The 19300-nt window shown below is 36.4% G+C and overlaps 1 protein-coding gene across 1 annotated transcript in view; it reads right to left on the reverse strand.

Annotated features, from left to right (window-relative positions):
• Positions 1 to 19300, reverse strand: part of LOC107591197 (VWFA and cache domain-containing protein 1-like) — a 63452-nt gene that overhangs the window by 31808 nt on the left and 12344 nt on the right. Inside the window, exon 2 of the mRNA XM_016280278.1 lies at positions 3481 to 3543. Within this exon, the coding sequence (XP_016135764.1) occupies positions 3481 to 3543 (63 nt within the window). The remainder of the gene's footprint in view (positions 1 to 3480; positions 3544 to 19300) is intronic.

Raw genomic sequence — 19300 nt, forward strand, 5'->3', positions numbered from 1 at the left:
TAAGTGTAAATCAATGTATTACTATATTGTTTTCTATTTTTTTTTCTTTCTCTTGTAAACTAATGGCGATCAAAGCTGATCAAATATGACATATTTGTTGGCTAACATGGTTAACAATTTTAATTCACTTTACCGTGGGAATTTCTAACGGGTTTTAGAAGGTTTTTTAGTTAGAGTAAACCAAGGTCTGTGGTTAAAATCACTTAAAGAGACATGCCTGACGAACATAACCATTGTAACAACTTGTTAGCAACTTACATTTTCAAGAACACACAATGGTTTAAAAATCTGAATTATGAGTGGGTTATTTGTGTTGCAGAACAAAAATTCACAGTCTTCATTATACTCAAATGAACAACCATTATTCTTTCTGCATTCTTTATTCTTAAACGCATTTGAAATTCACAAGGCTTGAATATGTTCATTCTCATCCTGATTTGGGACAACAATCTGAAGAGCTCTATTAAACAGAAACTAAAACTAGGTCAATTTAATGCAATACAGCTTTCAGAGCTAAGAATAGACTTTATTTAGGCTGCATCACCATACCACAAAATAATACAATAAAAATGTATTTCTAAATTTCACACATTTATGTGTACTTATTGCTGCATATTAAGCCAATCATTTTAACACAAAGTAGTTTTCATACATGTAGAAATGGCTTGACCGAATTTGATCAGCAGAAAAAATAGTTTCACATCCTCTTAAATGTAACACTTCAATAAGTCTGAATCTGCCCAGCTTAGTCAATTACACCAGCGGCAAGACCCAAAATAGTAGAGTGAGCAATCATTTTAATTTGTCTTCCTTCCCTTTTTATATGAGTACATCCAGTGCCAATTAATGAGGAACAACAAAACAGCATTATAGCATGACAAAGCCTGAGTCACTTCATAATCAAACACGTTCAGGTCTCGATTGCCTCAGCAGGCAGAACGGTTTATCAGCATCTACCTCCAAAAACCCTGTTTGGCAATTAGCTGTCGAGGTGTCACTAGTAAAACCTGCCAGCGATCGGCTTAATCTCTCACCAGCAGCCGGTAAATAGCTGCAGGTGAGAGGGAACGAAAGAGAGAGAGAGAGACAACGTACAGGAATAATTCACACAAAAGGGCTTCTCTTGGCAAACGAAACCCAAGTGAAGAGTAACAACCTGTCCGTTCTTGCTCAGGGCGTGTGTGTGTCGCTGAGAAACACATTCATGGGGTACGAGCGCAGTTGCTGCCACTCATGCCGATTTGTTTTGAGGCTGGTCAGAACAGAGTGTATTAACATTGAAAGCTCTTTATGCCTTACAGCAAAAACAGAAGCTGGAGTAGGCATGAGGGAGAGGCCCATGGCAAGAATAAATCACACTAGCCCATGACAGGCTTACTGTCTTATAACTGACAGAGGAAAGAAATGCATTCCCACAGTTTCAGATGGAAAAGTACAAAAATGAAATTGCATGGTTACTGTGGTCTAAATTATTACTTTAAATTTAGCTATGATGATATATGCACACACTTTATACACAGTTGTGCTCATAAATGTACCTCAAAAAATAATAAATTTTTTATATACAAAAAAAAGGGATCATAAAATAGTGTATTTAGTTTGAGAGCCAGCATAACAAATACATGAACTTAAATGAAGTTATTGATGCTCAAGGAGGCAACACACACAATATTAAGGAACGAGGGTATTCATACTTTTAAACAGGACAATATGTAAATTCTGCTATTGTTTTGTCTTGTAGAATATAGCTTCATAAGGGATGTAGTATTTTTGATAATAAAAAAAAAACTGTTTACAGATTCTGCAAAGGGTACTTATAAGCAATAAAGTTTATGAAAGCATTATAAAAATGCAATTAAATTTGAATAATAATAATAATAAATAAAATTTGATAAATAAATAAAATACATACATACATACATACAATTTTGAGCAGATCCAAGTCCAAAAGGTTATTTGTTAAATTATTATACTTATAAATTATTTGTGATAAAGTGGTTCTTGATCAATTCAAGCAAAAACCTGGTATGATCTCTGAAGGTTGTCCAAAGGTCAAAGGTAGGGGGTAGGGGTGGGAGATATGGCAAAAAATATCATATCACAATTTGTGATGTGTGTGTGTGTGTTTAAAAGTTACTTTACACTTTTTTTGTATTGCATAAATAATGTTATGAGATTAATGTTTTAAATATGAAAACTGGAATATAGAAATATGAAATTATAGAAAAAAAAATAGAATGCTACTTTCAAATATGAAAAGTAAGTGGCGGCAAGCCACTGTCTTAATAAGTGAGTCACTGAGTCATTTATTCAATCAATTGCATGGCTTTGTTTGGAACCATTTTCTTTAGCGAAATAGAGCAAAAAAAGACAATATCGTCTCTATGATTTAAATCACTTAATATTTATGTCTGGGTAATTTAATTGTTGCCCTGACACGAAGAAAAGTCTGCCGCAGACTCTGTTAACCAAACCGTTCATATAATCACTCTAAATGCGTATGTGTGGAATACTGCATATAATTCTTATTAAATATCTATATTTGTTGCTTCACATTGACAGTGCTTCGCAACAAATAACCTAATTTGACAAATGGCAAAATCAGTATTATAGCGACAAGTTATACAGTAAGTTTCAGATACCTGAAGCAGCTGCTGTAAGTTTTTATCGATGGTTGGTCAGTTTACATGTCGGTCAGAAGTACGAGACTCAGTGGACGGTTCTTGTCAGAAGTGAATGACAATGTAAGTTGACACTTTTGGATGTGCAGAGAGCAAATCCGCGGTTCTAATAGAAATGATTTTAATGCGCATGAAAACTCAGTGATGATGCATACAGGGCATAGTAATAAAACCATTCGGGGCTTTTTTTAAATTTAAAAAAAAAAATGTATGAAAAATTATGAGACTAAACATTTCCTTTATGTAACCTTTTCACATTGAAATAGTGTACTCTAACACAATATGACAATTTCAGCATTAAGCCTTGAAAACCATGACAACATAACTTTAAAATCGATGACATTGATGCCATGGGTATTATACAAATTGAAGACATTGATGCCATGGGTATTATACAAATACATAATTTTCCTGTCTCATTCTGTTAAACGTTATCCATACTGACAGACAGGCATGTCTGTAATTGAACAAGCTCTTTTCCTAATGCCGCAGAGTTTTAAAATGGTTTCTAATCAGAGAGTTTTGATCATGGGCCAAATGCATTGACGTTAGAAAGAGCTAAAGCATGAGCAACCATCTTCTCATTTCTCTAGAGCTTGTTAGGGAGGGACACAGTGCAGTCAATAGAGGTTGGAATTAGTGTTTCAGCAGTAGAAAGCACAAAGATGGCTTCAAAGACAGCAGACAGCAACTGGAGAATTTTAATGAGTGTCCTTTGCCCCTCTAGACCACACACACACACACACACACACACGCACAGCACTCACTCAGTATCAAGGGATGTTGATGAGTAACTCACCTGCTGCACCTCTGTTTCACCATTAGAAGTCTTCTCCGTGTACACAAAGGAGTTGAAGATTCTCTGTGTGGAAAAGAAGAGAGAACAGTTGCTGAAAGCTGACAAATAAAAGTAAGGAGCTGCTAGACTGAAACACAAGAAGAATATCTGGCAGAATTTATCCGTATGCACCAGGACCTTTGGTTAATGATTTTTTTGGGTCATTTTTTTTAGTAGTGTGACAGTAGCTCAGTTGTGTTCAAAATAGTGTAAACCAGTTTTCCAGTAACGAGCTACTTTTTCCAAGATGCAGCACAACAAAACACAGTTTTTAATATTCCATTGTCTTGCAAACACAACTTCACTGCAAAGTGAGCTGTTACTAAACATTCTCTCTCAAAAGTCGGATTAATTTGAGTAAATAAGTTCATTCGAAAGAATCAATTAAAAAGAATTAATTGACTGGCAAACTGAAATAATCATGATTCAGTATTTCAGTATTACTGACAGTATTTCTATTTATTGGGAAACATTTAGTTAAAAATATTCATCACCAGGTTTTCAACTTTTTCAACGTTTTTTAGTTGAATGCATGTCCTAATTCTTTTTTGGTCAAACATAGCTTATGCTAACTGTTTTATATTATGAGTAGCTTTTAATTTAGCAAGCTACAGGTTCAAAGTAGCTTCCCTAAAAAATTGTTTCAAAATGCCTTCTCACATTATATGCTTATTTGAATAATTGACGTTAATTACTAATTATATTGTTTGGTGGCAAAACTCCTACACCAACAGAGTGTGTTTACAGAATTCACAAGTTTCAGGTGGATTTCAAGTTTCATCTAGTACCTTTTACCTAAATGTACGTTTTCCCAATATGATGCTCAAAAGTGTTAGGCACAAACACTAGATAAACACCAAAAGCCAACAATTAAATTACATACTGCACAAAAGCTCACCAAACATTTGCTTAAATAAGACTGCAGGTGTTTTGTGTAAGGGTGTATTCACACCTGTCTAGTTTGGTTCGATTAAATCGAACTCAAGTTCATTTCCCCTCTTGGTGCGGACCTTTTTGGCAGGTGTGAATGCAGCAATCCCACTCGGGTGCGGACCAAACAACTGCACCGAGACCCAGCTGAAGAGGTGGTCTCGGTCCGCTTCCAAACGAACTCTGGTACGGTTTGTTTAAGGTGAAAATATGACCCGACCTCGATCCGACCCAATTGCAGAAATCACACTCAGAAACAGACAGCACGCACATATAGTGCTGTTATTTGCGTTTCAATGGCTTAAATCACTTGTTTTTAAACCAAAATTGCTTAAAAGCTTTTAAAGCTTTCTATAGATATATTCATGTCTATAAGGAAAATATTCAATGAGTTTCGGTGCATTTTTGTGAAGCAGTCGGGAAGCGCATCCTATTAGTCTTCTTTATTTTACAAAAGCACAACGTTTTCTTGATATTGTGAGTGCACGGGAAGTCGTGGCCTAATGGTTAGAGAGTCGGACTCGTAACTCAAAGGTTGCAGGTTCGAGTCTTGTACCGGCAGGGATTGTAGGTGGGGGGAGTGAATGTACAGCGCTCTCTCCCACCTTCAATACCACGACTGAGATGCCCTTGAGCAAGGCACCGAACCCCCAACTGCTCCCCGGGCGCCGCAGCAAAAATGGCTGCCCACTGCTCCGGGTGTGTGTGTGTTCACTGCTGTGTGTGTGCACTTTGGATGGGATAAATGCAGAGCACTAATTCCGAGTATGGATCACCATACTTGGCCACTTCACTTCACTTCACACAAATAAAATCAAACCCTTTACAGTTCTGAACGATGTATTATTCTTACCTGTATGAGCAAAAATTATGGCATTTAATTTGTTTCCACTGATGTCCTGAAGCTTCAGCTTCAGCTTCCACTCTCCGCACAAACGATTGGATATTGGATATTTATCAAGGTTAAATGTTTAAACTAACATTGTGATATGCTTTAAGTATTTTATATCCATAGATTTTATTTTCGGCAAGTCATAATTACAACATCGTATGACAGTCTCATATGATGCTCATAAGTTTCTTCATATTGCGTTAGTATTAGGGCTGCACGGTAAATCGCATGCGATATTGATTAGCCATGATTAGCCTGTTTTTGGACTTCCTGTTTTTCCCTGCTTGAGAATTTCTGTCCAATGAATGGATGACCTTAACACACGTGTGGTTTTGTTTACAATTTCTAGTTCACTTGCAAAAAAGGGCAGTGCGAAAGCGAACCGCACCAAACAAAAAAAATCAACATTGTATTTGGTCCGGACCAAAGCAAGTGAACTAGCAGACTTTCCTGGTGTGAATACACCCTAAGCCTCCCAATTTCCACCTAAATGAGCTATGGAAGATTAAACTTTTCTATGTCTACACCTTACCATTGTAAACCTTCAAAAATAGCCTACAAGCTCAACAGTTCCTCACAATGACGATATTTGCTCTTTGCACACCTCATTACCATGGCAATCCTGACACGGAATATCACTGTGGAATGTGTCATAACAACTTGATGGATTCCCACCCCATCCAAAAAAAAATCACTCACCATCAGGAGGACTGATGATCTTTAACACTTAAGAAGAGAAGAAACTCTTTTAGTCACTGTGCAATGCGTCTGAGGTCAGGGTGGTCACCCACATTAAAGATGATGAAAGGGGCACATGTCCACACTCACCTAAAGCCTGGAATTTCATCACCAGCGCATGTTTATAAAAAGCAAAATAAACTGTGGGTGATGTATGAATGAGCCCCACCTTTGTGAATAAAGTGAAAGAAGAAACTTGTCATTTCAGACTCTTCTTGTAAAATAAACAGGCACAAACACAAATAGCACATCGGGCACCAGCACAGGTCTTTCCCCGGTGTGGTGGGTTTGTTTTTCGAACTGCTCCGATGGCTTTCACAGCTTTACCCAGGCCAGAGAGGAATTTCGCAGCTTGTAAGTTGAGAACCCTCTCAACAAATGTGAAACTCTTGAGAGGAAGGTCTTTGAGGTAAGAAAACTGATAAAAACACAGGGCACTAGACTATTATTATGGTTCCAACATTTCACCTAAACAAGGTTTCCCTTACAGTCGATTCAACCTCACTATGACTATGTTTTGTAAAAGATTTGAAAGTTGTGTGTATGTGAATATGTATCTTAAGTTTCAAAGACTGAAGTATGTATCACAGTAAAGGCTCCCAGATTATTTTGAATAGGACATAACTGACGTTTAATGAAGAAGTCAATAACGACTCTAAATGATTCCAAAATTAGTTTGATTTAAATAGCAAATTCACAAGAAATTCAAAATCTAAACATTAAGTTACGCTTTTTATTACCAAGACCCCCATTGTCCACAAAAATATTTGAAGTCCCCATGACTTTTCTACTTGTTTGTGATTTTCTGGATAAGGAATTTTAGAGCTTGGCATAACTGGAAAGAGTGTATTCTAAAAAAGTGCTCATGGAGTTAAAAGATTTTATTAATTTTCTTGACTTCTCCTTTAGTCTAGAAATCATTTTTAAAATTAGGACATCATATATCCAGGTTTTTCAAGTTCGTGGGAATCATGGTTCTTGTTTTGTCTTATTTTAAATCCTTTTAAGGCATCTTGAGGCCCCCTGTTTAAGAACCACTGCTTTAAGGAGACAATATGACAAAACTGATGATATGGATGGAAACAAAGTTTTCTCAACTGTCACCAATGGTGACTAGGATTTAAATTATTGTTGCAATTGTTTATCGTCACATCTGTGACAACTTTAGTCTCAGTCTGTAGCCCTGCAACAACAGAAAGAAACAGAGTAACATCAAGCTATGCCATCAGCAATACTCAGTGCCTGAACTTTACAAATCGACAGGACTCTTCAAGCCCTCTCCATGTTTGGACTATCCACCGTCTAATCCTCACAGACAAGTTGACATTAACATGAATGATAAGCTATAGGATTGTAAGCAATAACACATTGCCGTTCAACTAAGTGGGGACAAAGAAGCCTATGTGCAGCTGCTTTGGCTCAGAATGTGGTGTCCAGGAAGGTTATTAATCTTGTCAACCCCAGGGTTAATCTTGACTGCAGTTGAATAGATGTCTGGAATGACTGAACCTCATGCTGTCTTTGATCCAGGCTTGTCAAGGCTCCGGCACTCCCTTCAACAGAGGCACGGCAAGGCAGATTGACTAAAACCAAGCCCTCCACAGGGTGGTTAATTATATCAAAATTGCCATCTCCCTCAGCCAAAAAGCAGCCACTTAAGAATTATTGCTGCCACCTAAGGAATGAAACCCATAAGTCATGTCCATATTTCAATACACAAACAGAAAAATGCGCCATCATTCCAAGCATACCTCATAGAAGTTGCACAAAGCTAATAGGCACAGATGAGCTTATTGGATTTTAACTGCACACACTCTTCCATAAAGTTTCCAGGCATTGGTTGAGGAAACAGCTGATGCGCTGTGGGAGCAGAACAACACTGGAGCCGCGGCGTTGATGCTCGGCAGCATTTCCATTAAAATGGTGCGATGGAGGGGGATAAACCTATTAGCAATTCAGTCATCTTCAAAGTCGAGAGCCCATCCAGCTAATCCTCATTAATTTGGGATTGTACAAGGGAGTGAAAGGGTGTGTTCACATAACGCAATGAGCAGAAAAGGTGCCGTAATCCTCTCTTTAGGCCTACAAGGTCTAAATCATTGGACTGACCCTCCCTTAACACTGCAGTAAAGATGTAGGTTAAAGAGCAGTAATGTGTTTTTGCTCTAAGGTAAGTCGATGTGAATTGCAATTTGCAACCCATATTAATTCTGTAAACACAACAATGAATAAAAAAAAGAACTCAAATTCATTCATCTGTAACTTATTTGATAGCAAAAGTGGTCGTTACATAAAATAAGGTCCCAATGATTGAGAGTTTGCTAAAACAATGACTAAACAAATATTTGGCCATGTGGTGGCTATCCAAGTGATGTCATTGGAAAGGAAATGTTGTTTCAGAGGAAAAGCAAGTGGTTACATTCTAAAGATTAGAAAAATAATTCAACTAAATAATTTATTTATCATTATCATTTTAAGTTGAATTCGAGATTGCTCATCAGTCATGAGGGATGTTAGGAGACGTGAAATACGAAAATGAAATATGTCAGGGATAGTTCCCAAAAATGAAAATTCTGTCATTTCTACTCACCCTCATGCCATCTGTGGAACACAAAATGTGATATTTTTGAAGAATATTTCAACTGTTTTGTCCATACAATGAAAGCCATTTCCAACACTGTAACAAAACAAATTGGCTTTCATTTTATAGACAGAACAACCGAGACATATTTTAAATATATTTTCTTTTGTTTTTCCACAGAAAAAGGAAAGTACAGTAGGTTTGGAATTAGAGGTCTGCATTCCCACGGGACACAACCAGATTTCTTGCGCCGCGGGATTAAATTCCGGAATAAAACACGGTAGCGGTCGGTAACTCTGGTGTAATTTGAACGGGCGGTCTAACAATATACCTTTCCCGACGTCCATTCAGAACAGCATATCTGCGCTTTATTCTTATTGACCACCGGTATGAACTCGGACTGTTATGCACGCGCTGCACGCACGCTTTCTGCATCACGTTTTATTTGTGGGGTCTGTGTGCAGCATGTGCATAACGATGCTCAGAGCAGGCTGTACGGATGGAGCAAAGTGTGGATGCACTGTCCTTGAAGGACGTTCAACTCGGTTTTGTTTATATTTTTCTCAGCCTATAATTTTAAATGACAGATGTCATATTTATTTTTCTCTGCGACACTTTTCCTACTGTGTTAACAGAAAAATGGCAAACGAATTTAGTATTTTGACAAGACGAATAAAAATAGCTAATAGGCTATTTTTGTACAACCTGTATTTATTTTTTTTCACTCTGCGACACTTTTTCCTATTGTGTTGTAAATGTTAAACGAATTGTATACCGACAAGATGAATAAAAATAAGAAATACAATTTTTGTACAACATTTTTATTTTCTCTGTGACACTTTTTTCCTAGGCCTACTGAGTTCTATAATATGTTAAACCAATTTTGTGTCTTAAAATAATTCATATAAATTCACGTAAATAAATTCAAGACTAGACGACAAGACGAATAAAATACAAAAAAATTTGTGCAGACTACACTTTTATTTGTAAGCCTGTCTCTCTTTCTTTCAGTAGTGGAAATTTAAATTAGATTCTGGATACGAGATCTAAATTTAGCGGGAACGGTCGGGTCGGGAAGAAAATTATTCTAAGCGGACAGCTGGTGAACAAAGAGTGAATATATAGCGGGAGCGGGTGTGTGCGGAATATAACCTTGCAGGAGTGGGTGGGAGCGGGACTAAAACAAATAGTCCCGCGCAGACCTCTATTTGGAATAGTATTGTCAAAACTATCGATGTCGGTACTTCAATTTTAAAAATGCATGAGCAATCTGTTGAGCGCATGAACACAATGGCCAATCAGAGCTGTTTAAGAATCCGCTCAACAGCGCTCAAAATGCTGGCATCGTCACATTTTTAAAATTTCAGTACCGACATAGATACTTTTGACAAAACTAGTTTGGAACAACATGAGGGTGAGTAAATGATAAAAAAAAATCATCCGTTTTGGCTGATCCATCACTTTAAGATATCTACTACTGCTTTTAAAAACAAATGTCATCTAAAGCAAACTCATGACTGAAAATTCTTGCATACAATTTCACAATAAAAACAGGGAAAAAAGATTAAATGTCCTTAGCACTATAACTTGTATTTTTACCTCACCATGTATAAACATCGTAAAACTCAATTCTATTGCAATGTTTTATACTGTAGTAAATCAGGAAAAACTGATTTAAAGTTCTTGTATGCTCAAACGTCCCAATTAGGGCTGGGCGATATGGCCAAAAAAATTATCACGATGCTATCGATATCACGATAGCATACATTTAAATCACACAAAAAAAAATTATATCGATAATTATCACGATAAATGTCAAATCTTCATTTCTTTCAAGTTTAAAGCCAGATTTTTGATACAAAGTGAAAGTTGTAGAAACCAGACCATTAATTTTCCTTAACAAAATAAATATCTAAATCGAAAAATTGATTTCTTAGTTTCTGCATGTTCTAATGAGTGAAATTGTTTCAAATCAATAAACAGGTTTGGGTTGCCTGATAATATTAATAATAATATCACTTTTTTTCGTCTCTTAGAAATGCACATTTGATAGCAGCTTGAGTTAGGATGCAGAGGTACATTTTTGTGCATTATCAAAATCAGTAACATCTGTAAATATTTAAGCAACCTCAGTTTTATATGGTTACTTATTACTTATTTATGGTTATTTATTCTGACCAAGGATTTGTTTATTTTTATTTTTTATTAAGCATTGGTCTCCTATAATAGCATACATTTAAATCATGATAAACACAGTTAAAACCACACATATAGCACCTTAATACCATGGTAAAAATATAACTATGAAAAACAGTAGTCTAAAAACATTCAGTATAAATGCACACATGCTATAGCTTAATCACAAATACATACTAGAATTTTATACCATTACTCCTGTAATAAAATTCAGTGTGAATATCTCAAATTTCTGCCATAATACCATGGTGCAGTGAGTGTTACTACAGTAAATCCATGGTAAATGATGGCGATGTGTAGATTGAAAAGCCATCTCACTGTCTCGTTGCACACAGTGTTTCTCCTGTTTGGCTTTAAAGTAGTTTAGAACACAGAGTCATTTGTGTTCATCGCTCAATTCGCGATTCACACTGGATCTCACAGCGCTATTTAGTGCTCACCTGACCGAGTAAACGCATCTGCTCTAGTGAGCTCGCGCCGCGCGGCAGTTTGAACTGTGATCCGAGTGGATAAACGGTCTGTGTGGCGCGATTCAAACGAATCACGCTGTTTCATAAATAATTTTTTATTATTTTTATAATAAACAATATATCGAACTCTTCATATCGTTTTATCAAGGAAAATTATATCGTGATAATTATCGTTACCGAATTATCGCCCAGCCCTAGTCCCAATGAATTCATTATGACCTTTATCTCTTGTATGTAAAATTATTTTCAATTATTTGCCTTGACTGTTTCTTTTTTTCTGGATGTACTGAAAACTGCCTTCAAATAAATGTGTTTTTTGACAGTAACTGACAACCTGATTTGAAATCCCATACTTCCTCACTGCAGCTGACAACACCTATAGTTGCTGTGGCAGCGACAGGGGAAACTGGGTACAAACAGAGAAGATGAAAGGCCAGACAACAGAAGCCAGTCTGGGATGCTATTGCGATTTCCTGCCGCAGGTACCCCGCTCGCTCCCATCTCCCCCCTCCCCCACGCTCAAACTCTCAGAAGCAATGTGCTCATTGCACTACAAAGGCTTCTGCTCTAGAATGAGGCATCCTTCCCTGCCCTCTGATGTGTTTTTTTCCTCCATCTCTCTCTCACCCTCTCCCAGTTTCTAAGAATGAGCCAGAGACAAGGCAGCACTCTGCATCTGCACCTGAATGTGCGGAAATGCTTAATAGACACACTGGCACGAACCAAAAAGCAATTTGAATGTAACATCAACTGACAAATGAATACTGAAAACGCACTATAGATTGAACCACAGAGCACCAGATAACTCAAATTTTGATTCCTCACTAACGAAACAGTACCATGGTATTATTGCGGTTTATTAAATTTTATTATAGAACTAGAATACTGCAAATATTATGGTGTATGAATATCATTCAGTAACATCTAGGATTAAGAAATATCATATAGAAATTCAATATCAATAGAAATTATATCAATATTACATCTTTTAAAATATATTCGATATTTATATATTGATATTTATGTAGTTGCTCTAAAATTTTAGGGGTTTTTTTTCAATAAGAGGAAACAATTTCAACCATCGTTGCCATAAGATTCAAAATGTATTGTGAAAAAGCAATCAAGGTTATTCACACTTTAACGAAATAGCCTAACACTATTTAATCATTTAGAATTTTTTTTGTCTCCTAAATGTTTGCTGTCCCAATATATACATGTTGGTCCCCTTATTATTAGGCATACCTAATCAAATTATACATTACATTAACACCAAAAAAAAAAAAATAATAATAATAATAATCTTACTACAACTAGTTCTTACAACAAACAGCCAAGAAAAAGTCTAGTTTAAAGATAAGTCAAAAGTCAGATATTTGTGAGCTATGTCCTAAGTTATAACTTTCATGTTTTTCTTGCATACATTTTTAAATTTTGTATGAAAAAAAATATTCTTAACAGATACTGAAGTGTGGCTGACATGTTTCACATTAGCAGTGAATAAACTGAAGTGTGTGTTTGTAAGGGGGTTGGGTGGACGAGAAGAGAGCGAGTGTAAAATGAGTTCCACATGCGAGCATATAGGGGTGGACTGCATTTATAATCTCACCGAGTTATCAGGTTAATGGAGCATAAGTTGTTTTAATGGTTCTATAATACCAAATCTTCTCAAACTTATCTGACCATCAGAACTGAAGTAATGACACTGTCTAAGGCTGGAGCAAAAATGACTTTGTTTCCACAGTTACGCATTACTAGCACAGACAAAACATTGCATTCATACACTTTCAAAGTCCTGGACCATGTGCAGTTCAGCCTATAAGTAAGTCTGATGACTGTCTGGATGTCTTCTTGAGGGAAAAAAATTGTGGTATTACTATGAAAGTATCTCTTAACACATCCAGCATAAATATTCTGTCTAAGATATACAACAGGCCTCACTCAACTTACAATGTGTAGATATATCACCTACAGAGATAACACACCTTACGCCTGTGTGTTCTTGATCCGCTCTGAGCTGAAATTATGTTTTAGGCCGCCACTCCAACGAAAGAAGAGATTGAGTGTCGGTGGAGGGGCCAACAGAGCCCGGGGTCCTACAATAACAAAACCTCTTTGTGCAAACCCTGAGGGGCCCGTTGAGAGACCGGGTCACGGAGCGGATTCTCTCGCAGATCTCCAACTCACGGCAGCACTGGGTTTTTTTTTTCAGTCCAGTAGACAGGATATAATTGTTTCCACATGTGAAGGGGGCCCAAATAACAATGACAACGGTTGAGAGGCTGAGTGTTTTATTACCTTGAATTTCTGTGTACAGCCATCGCCGCAGGCTTACAAGATCCAATATGCACAGCACATAAAAAGGAATACCTGTGTAAAAAGTGGTAAGCTATAGAAAAAAGGAAAAAGCTGTGTTGTCACTACATCTTATGTCAGTTGATCACATTTTTTTATGCCTTTCAAATTTAAACATTTGCTGTTTTTATTATTTTTTTGGCTAACATGGATGAGAATTTGCTGAAATGTGTGTGTGCGCGTATATATATATATATATATACAGTGGGGCAAATATCTGCCACTGATCTATATTAGTGGTCTCAAACAGCTTGTGAGCCACAAACACCAAAATGAATGGCTAACTGCGCTAAACGTTCAAATACATAAAAAATTATGTCAAAATGTCCGTTTCGGCAAGTATCCAGTAAAACACAGTCAGTTTTGGAACGTTAAATAGTTGAGAAAGAGAACGCATGTTGTGTAACAGTATATTGGTTCCGTGGATAAACTCTTAAAGGGACTGCGGTCCAATATTCCTGCTGCTGTCTGTCATGTTAATCAAAGAACAAAAGACAAAGAAAATCACTTTCTGCTCTTGACTGAATACGTTTTATAACTTTAATGGTAAGAATTAATCTGTATTTAATTTTTACAATGAAGACCTACAGAAATTAAAGTATCATAAAACACTGGGTGTGTTATTTTACATTTGATTACTTTAATTTCTGTAGTATTTCTTACCTGAATAAAAACTTAATTAACTTGAAAAACTTAAGTTTCATAGCTCTCTTTATTCCATTGCATTTATTTGTGCTGTTGTTTGCCATTTTTGTATTTGTTCTTATTTTATTAATGACTTTTTACTTGTGTTTTTTTTATAAAAATAAAACTTCGCGTTGAAGAAATGTAGATTTTTGTTTGTATATGCTGTCAATTATAGTTCTTAGAAAGAAAATCGGAATCGGCAAAAATCGGTATCGGCAGATCACACTAACAAAAAAATCGGAAATCGGAATCAGCCAAGAAAATTGCAATCGGTGCATTTCTAATTGTGTAAAATGCAGTTTAAGTTTTTGTTTGGAATATAATACAAATCTAAATTAAAATATTACAAATTATTTATTTGACAAATTGAAATGTAGCTAAATTCAATTAAATTAATAAAATATAATATATAAATAAAATTAATCTAATATATATTAAACAAATATATTGAAATATAAAAAAATATAACAATCATTTTTATATGAAATATAAAAATAAATATATTAATTAAAACATTGAACAGTATAATATTGGCAGGGCAAGTACAAATCTAAACTACAGCAGAAAAAAATGCTTATTGTTGAGTCTTGATTTTATGAAGAGTAGGTTTTAAAAGTGTAGGCTACATCAAACTAACTGAGAACTTAATTGGCCTAAGTGAAAAACTGAAAACAACATCAAAACCGTCAACAAAAAGTCTTTAGTGTAGAGCAGCATTCAGTAGATTCAAGAAGCAACAAACTTCATCCACTTTGCCACATGTGGAATATAAATAAAAGCACTTCCATATTATCAAGTCATCTCTTTGAGGTTCCAGTTAATGATCTTATTTGCACCATAGCAACATTCAGAGAGAAGAGCAAGACTTTTATACTCTTCTGACTAAAAATAGGGCAGCAGGCAATTCTGCTTCTGAGAGCTGTGGAGGTAAACATGAGAGAGACTCAGAGTCTTTAATCTTTCCTCTCGTGGGGTGTTAAAATTTAGGACATGAGCGATGTCTGTTTGTCAGTGGTGAAGTGTGAGCTTCAAACACTGAGCACAATTCACAACTCGCTGGAAAAACATAAAAAGGGGAGGAGGAGGAGGAGGGAGAGAAGACTGGAAAAAAGGAGAAGGTCTTTGAGTCCACAGCCCTGTCTGACATTCCCAGAGCTCATCCATCTATGAGGGACGATGGAGACACCGCTTCATTTCCTGCTATACTGGCAGGGTCTGCCTAGAACCAGATCATCCAGATCCCCATCAGATGGAGTTTCCACTGCAGTGCTGGTCTAAAGAGTGCAAACCGTGAAAGAAAACCTCTAAAATCTACCTCAAAAATAAAATTAAATAAAACGTTTTTGAGATGTGGTGTTTCCTCGTTCAAAAAAAAAATAGGAGCAGTATTGTATTCTATTCCTCTTACCTGCATATAAAATAGTTGCTAATCTGTGTTACCAAAATGTCCACCAAGTGAACTGGCTTGCTTTAAAGGGATGCTGCTGTGGTAAAGCGATGATATCAGAACGTAATATCATGGTACTTTCAATATATATCACGTAGGGTTGTGCAAAAAATCTAATGGATTTGGACAAACAAATCTCGGATTTTGGTATTGTATAAAAGCTATGAGTCTACAAACCATAGTTTTAGTTAATTAACACTACAGACTGTTCATCATTCGCAAATCATAAAACAAATACGTTATTTAATATTAAACAGCAATGGTGTCAGTTTTCCCTGTGTAAAATACTTATTTTTTGGCCTAACATTCGCCTTCACATTTGCATTCGTGCAATGATACATTTCTAATCCACTAAAGATGAAAGTCTAACTTCAAGACTTCAAATCTGGGTCTTGTTAAACAGAAATACCATTTGACAACTTATGTGTTATTGGCAGATCAAAGTAATAGATCAAAGTACTAAATGATTTTCTTACTAAATGATTATAAAAGAGTTTCTTGGTACAGCAAACGGGCTTTGCTGCCCTCTGTGTCCATTCTCCTTTAACACTGCCAACACAGTCAGACACACACCAACAGATCTGGCACCTGCAGCCATAATAACACCCTTGTAATGTTCTTCATCTAAAGCTTTTGAACTCCGAACGGCTAAATATGAAGTGAGGTGAGAAAACCAAGAACTGGAGAGCAAACACTGACCAGAAGACAAACAGCAAGGTAGAAGACGGGATTTCTGCCTAGACTGAAGGACAAATCTCTTTTTCCACATAAAATACGTAATTCAGATCAAACATATCATAGAGTCAGTTTGAGTTTATAGGAACAAGGCAATCAAACTGTGTCCGCAGGCTTGTGAAAGCCAGCATTTCAGCACCGTCAAGCTTAAGCAAACAGACCTCTCCTTATAAACCAGCGATCTGCTTTTTTATTCAGAAAACATAATTCTCACTGCTTTGATTGCATTAATTCAACCACATCTCTCAAGAGAGCCAAACTGAATGAAAATATATACACATATAATAGATCAAGGGTGGTCCTCTCACTCTCCTGTTTTGCATTATATTAAAATGTGAGCTCGCGTCTACATACTGCATTCTCTTGAGCTTGTTCCTCTGAACAATTACTTTGAAGTCTTTCAGGTTAGATTCATCAAAATATTAAGGATATTTGTGTTAAGACACTTGGAAAAGCTTCTGTAAGAAACATTAAGCACCAAAGTTTTAGCACAAAGACTATTGCTATGGAAGAAGCAAAGCATCCATATTTCAATTAACAGAAAACTAGATTAGTGAATCTATACATCACAAATTAACTTTGGGAAGGTATTTTCCCCCTCACTTTTTAACATCAGTACTCTGTTCTGTATAAGCAAAATTAATTAAAGGTTCACTTTTGTTTACCTTTGAAATGAAACAAATTATTTTTTTTTTTTTTATCAAATCAGAATGATTTATGTCCCTTCATTGAACGTTTATTCCACCAAAACTTTGTCGCTTCAAAAAGTTCAGAGAGATTGTAAAATAAACCAAACGGTTTAATCCAAGTCTTCTGAAGACACAGAACATCGATCAATGCAAATACACAGAGCACATCAAATATGGTAAATGGAAGCTCAAATGTGTTTACTTGATGCGCTTGAACTATTACTTTAAGTTACGTGAAACTTGACTGAATAAATTACTGACTAAATTAGTGCCCCACAAAAATCAAAACAGCTATTCTCAGTCTCAGTCAACATAGTCAACAGTCTGTTCAGTGACTGTATTCATGTTGCACACAAAACTGGAAAGCACTTCTAAAAATCACAAGGTCAAATTAGATTGCATATTATGCAACCTCCAAGAGTCAGGGTGTACAGATTTTAATCAGTCTGTTGGGAAACAAAATCATGCTTTTAGATTTGATGTTAGATAGTTCCTGGGTTTGTCAAAGTTTGCCAGGTTTGTGGAAGCAAATCAAGAAAGATACTCAATTTAACCTCTTGAGCGGAACAGTCCCACATCTGGGATCGTAATTTCTGTGACCCAGGGAGTATGGTCAAACTTATGGGATTTAAGAATGTACAGTGACGTCATATAACTGCCAGATTCAAATGTGCTTTCGTGCTTCAGCTGGGGCGGAGCCAGAGACGAACGTGCTCTGCACTTGTCATATAATCACAACTATGCAGTGTTTTCAAGCACATAATGTTTATTTTAGGTTTCAGACATTTAAATACAGAGCAAAACAATACATTTATAGTTTGTAAAATACAATTATAATTTGACGTGTTTTACTCATACCGGATACAAATTGTGTAAATAACTATAAAGTTCACTCTGTTCTTCTCCCAGTTCCCCGGCCACTTACTTTCATGTATATCGGGAGAAATGGATGAATTTACGTGTTGTAAATCTCACAGATACGATTCTCTGAATTGTGGCGCAAACTAACATGGCGGCACCCATCGCGTGTTACAGATCAACCAACAAGATCATTATTAAGGTTTGCAAACGACAAAACACATTCACTTACACGTATTTCAGATTTGGAAAACCAGATAGATCATGCCATAGTTAACAAGTTTATGAAAAATGAAATATAAGCGATACATCTGTCATAGCACAGCGCTATTGTGGCTGCGGTATGTCACATGACAAACATAACGCGTCACCATGGAAATAATACGGTTTTACATTCTAAAATAATGGTCACCTTAAAAAACTTACGTGTGAAAGGGTTAAGGCACTTATTACCAAGTAAACAAATTATCTTTTTTTCCTGCTATTTCCATAATGCTAAGCTTTACTGGGATACATTTGTATTTCTTCTGCCCTGATGACCCCGAGGCACTTGTCATACGGTGGTGACAGGGCCAGGAGACAGGGTGGCAGTGGCTCGTAGAGGGACTTTTGTAGGGCTGTCACTGAAGAATGCAGCATCTTTCACAGGAACACTGACCAACACTACCTATAATTACTGTACACATGTGCTCTGTGTTGTAAAACTTCAAGTTTCAAGAACAGATCAACCCCTGGGGAGCTCTAAAGGTGTATTACATGGATATACAGCTCTGTACTTCATCACTGAGGTGGAAAAAAAAAAAACAGCATAGTCCAGGATGAGCGAGTACTATTTTTGGTCTGTTTTCTCCAAGAACTTTCACATTTGAAATGTATATTTGATAAAACTAAACTTTTAGGAGTACAAATTACCTCAAAGCTAACACATCCCTCCCTCTCTCTCTCTCGCTCTCGCTCTCTCGCTCGCTCTCGCACACACACACACACGATGCGCAAAACTCTGCATTTAAACAGTCAATAGCAAATGCTTGAACTAATAACAAAACAGTAGCTGATTCAGAAGCGCCAGATTGTCATAGCAAAGTCAGAATTACCTCCTCTCCTAGGTTCTCGAAACGGTCGTCCATAAAATGCATTGCTGTTCTGTTGTAAGTAATCTTAATGCATCTACTTTCGGAAGGCCAAATAAAGTGCTTTTGCTTTCGT

Source organism: Sinocyclocheilus grahami, unplaced genomic scaffold, assembly GCF_001515645.1.
Source record: "Sinocyclocheilus grahami isolate Dianchi unplaced genomic scaffold, SAMN03320097.WGS_v1.1 scaffold138.1, whole genome shotgun sequence".
NCBI classification, from domain to species: Eukaryota; Metazoa; Chordata; class Actinopteri; order Cypriniformes; family Cyprinidae; genus Sinocyclocheilus; species Sinocyclocheilus grahami.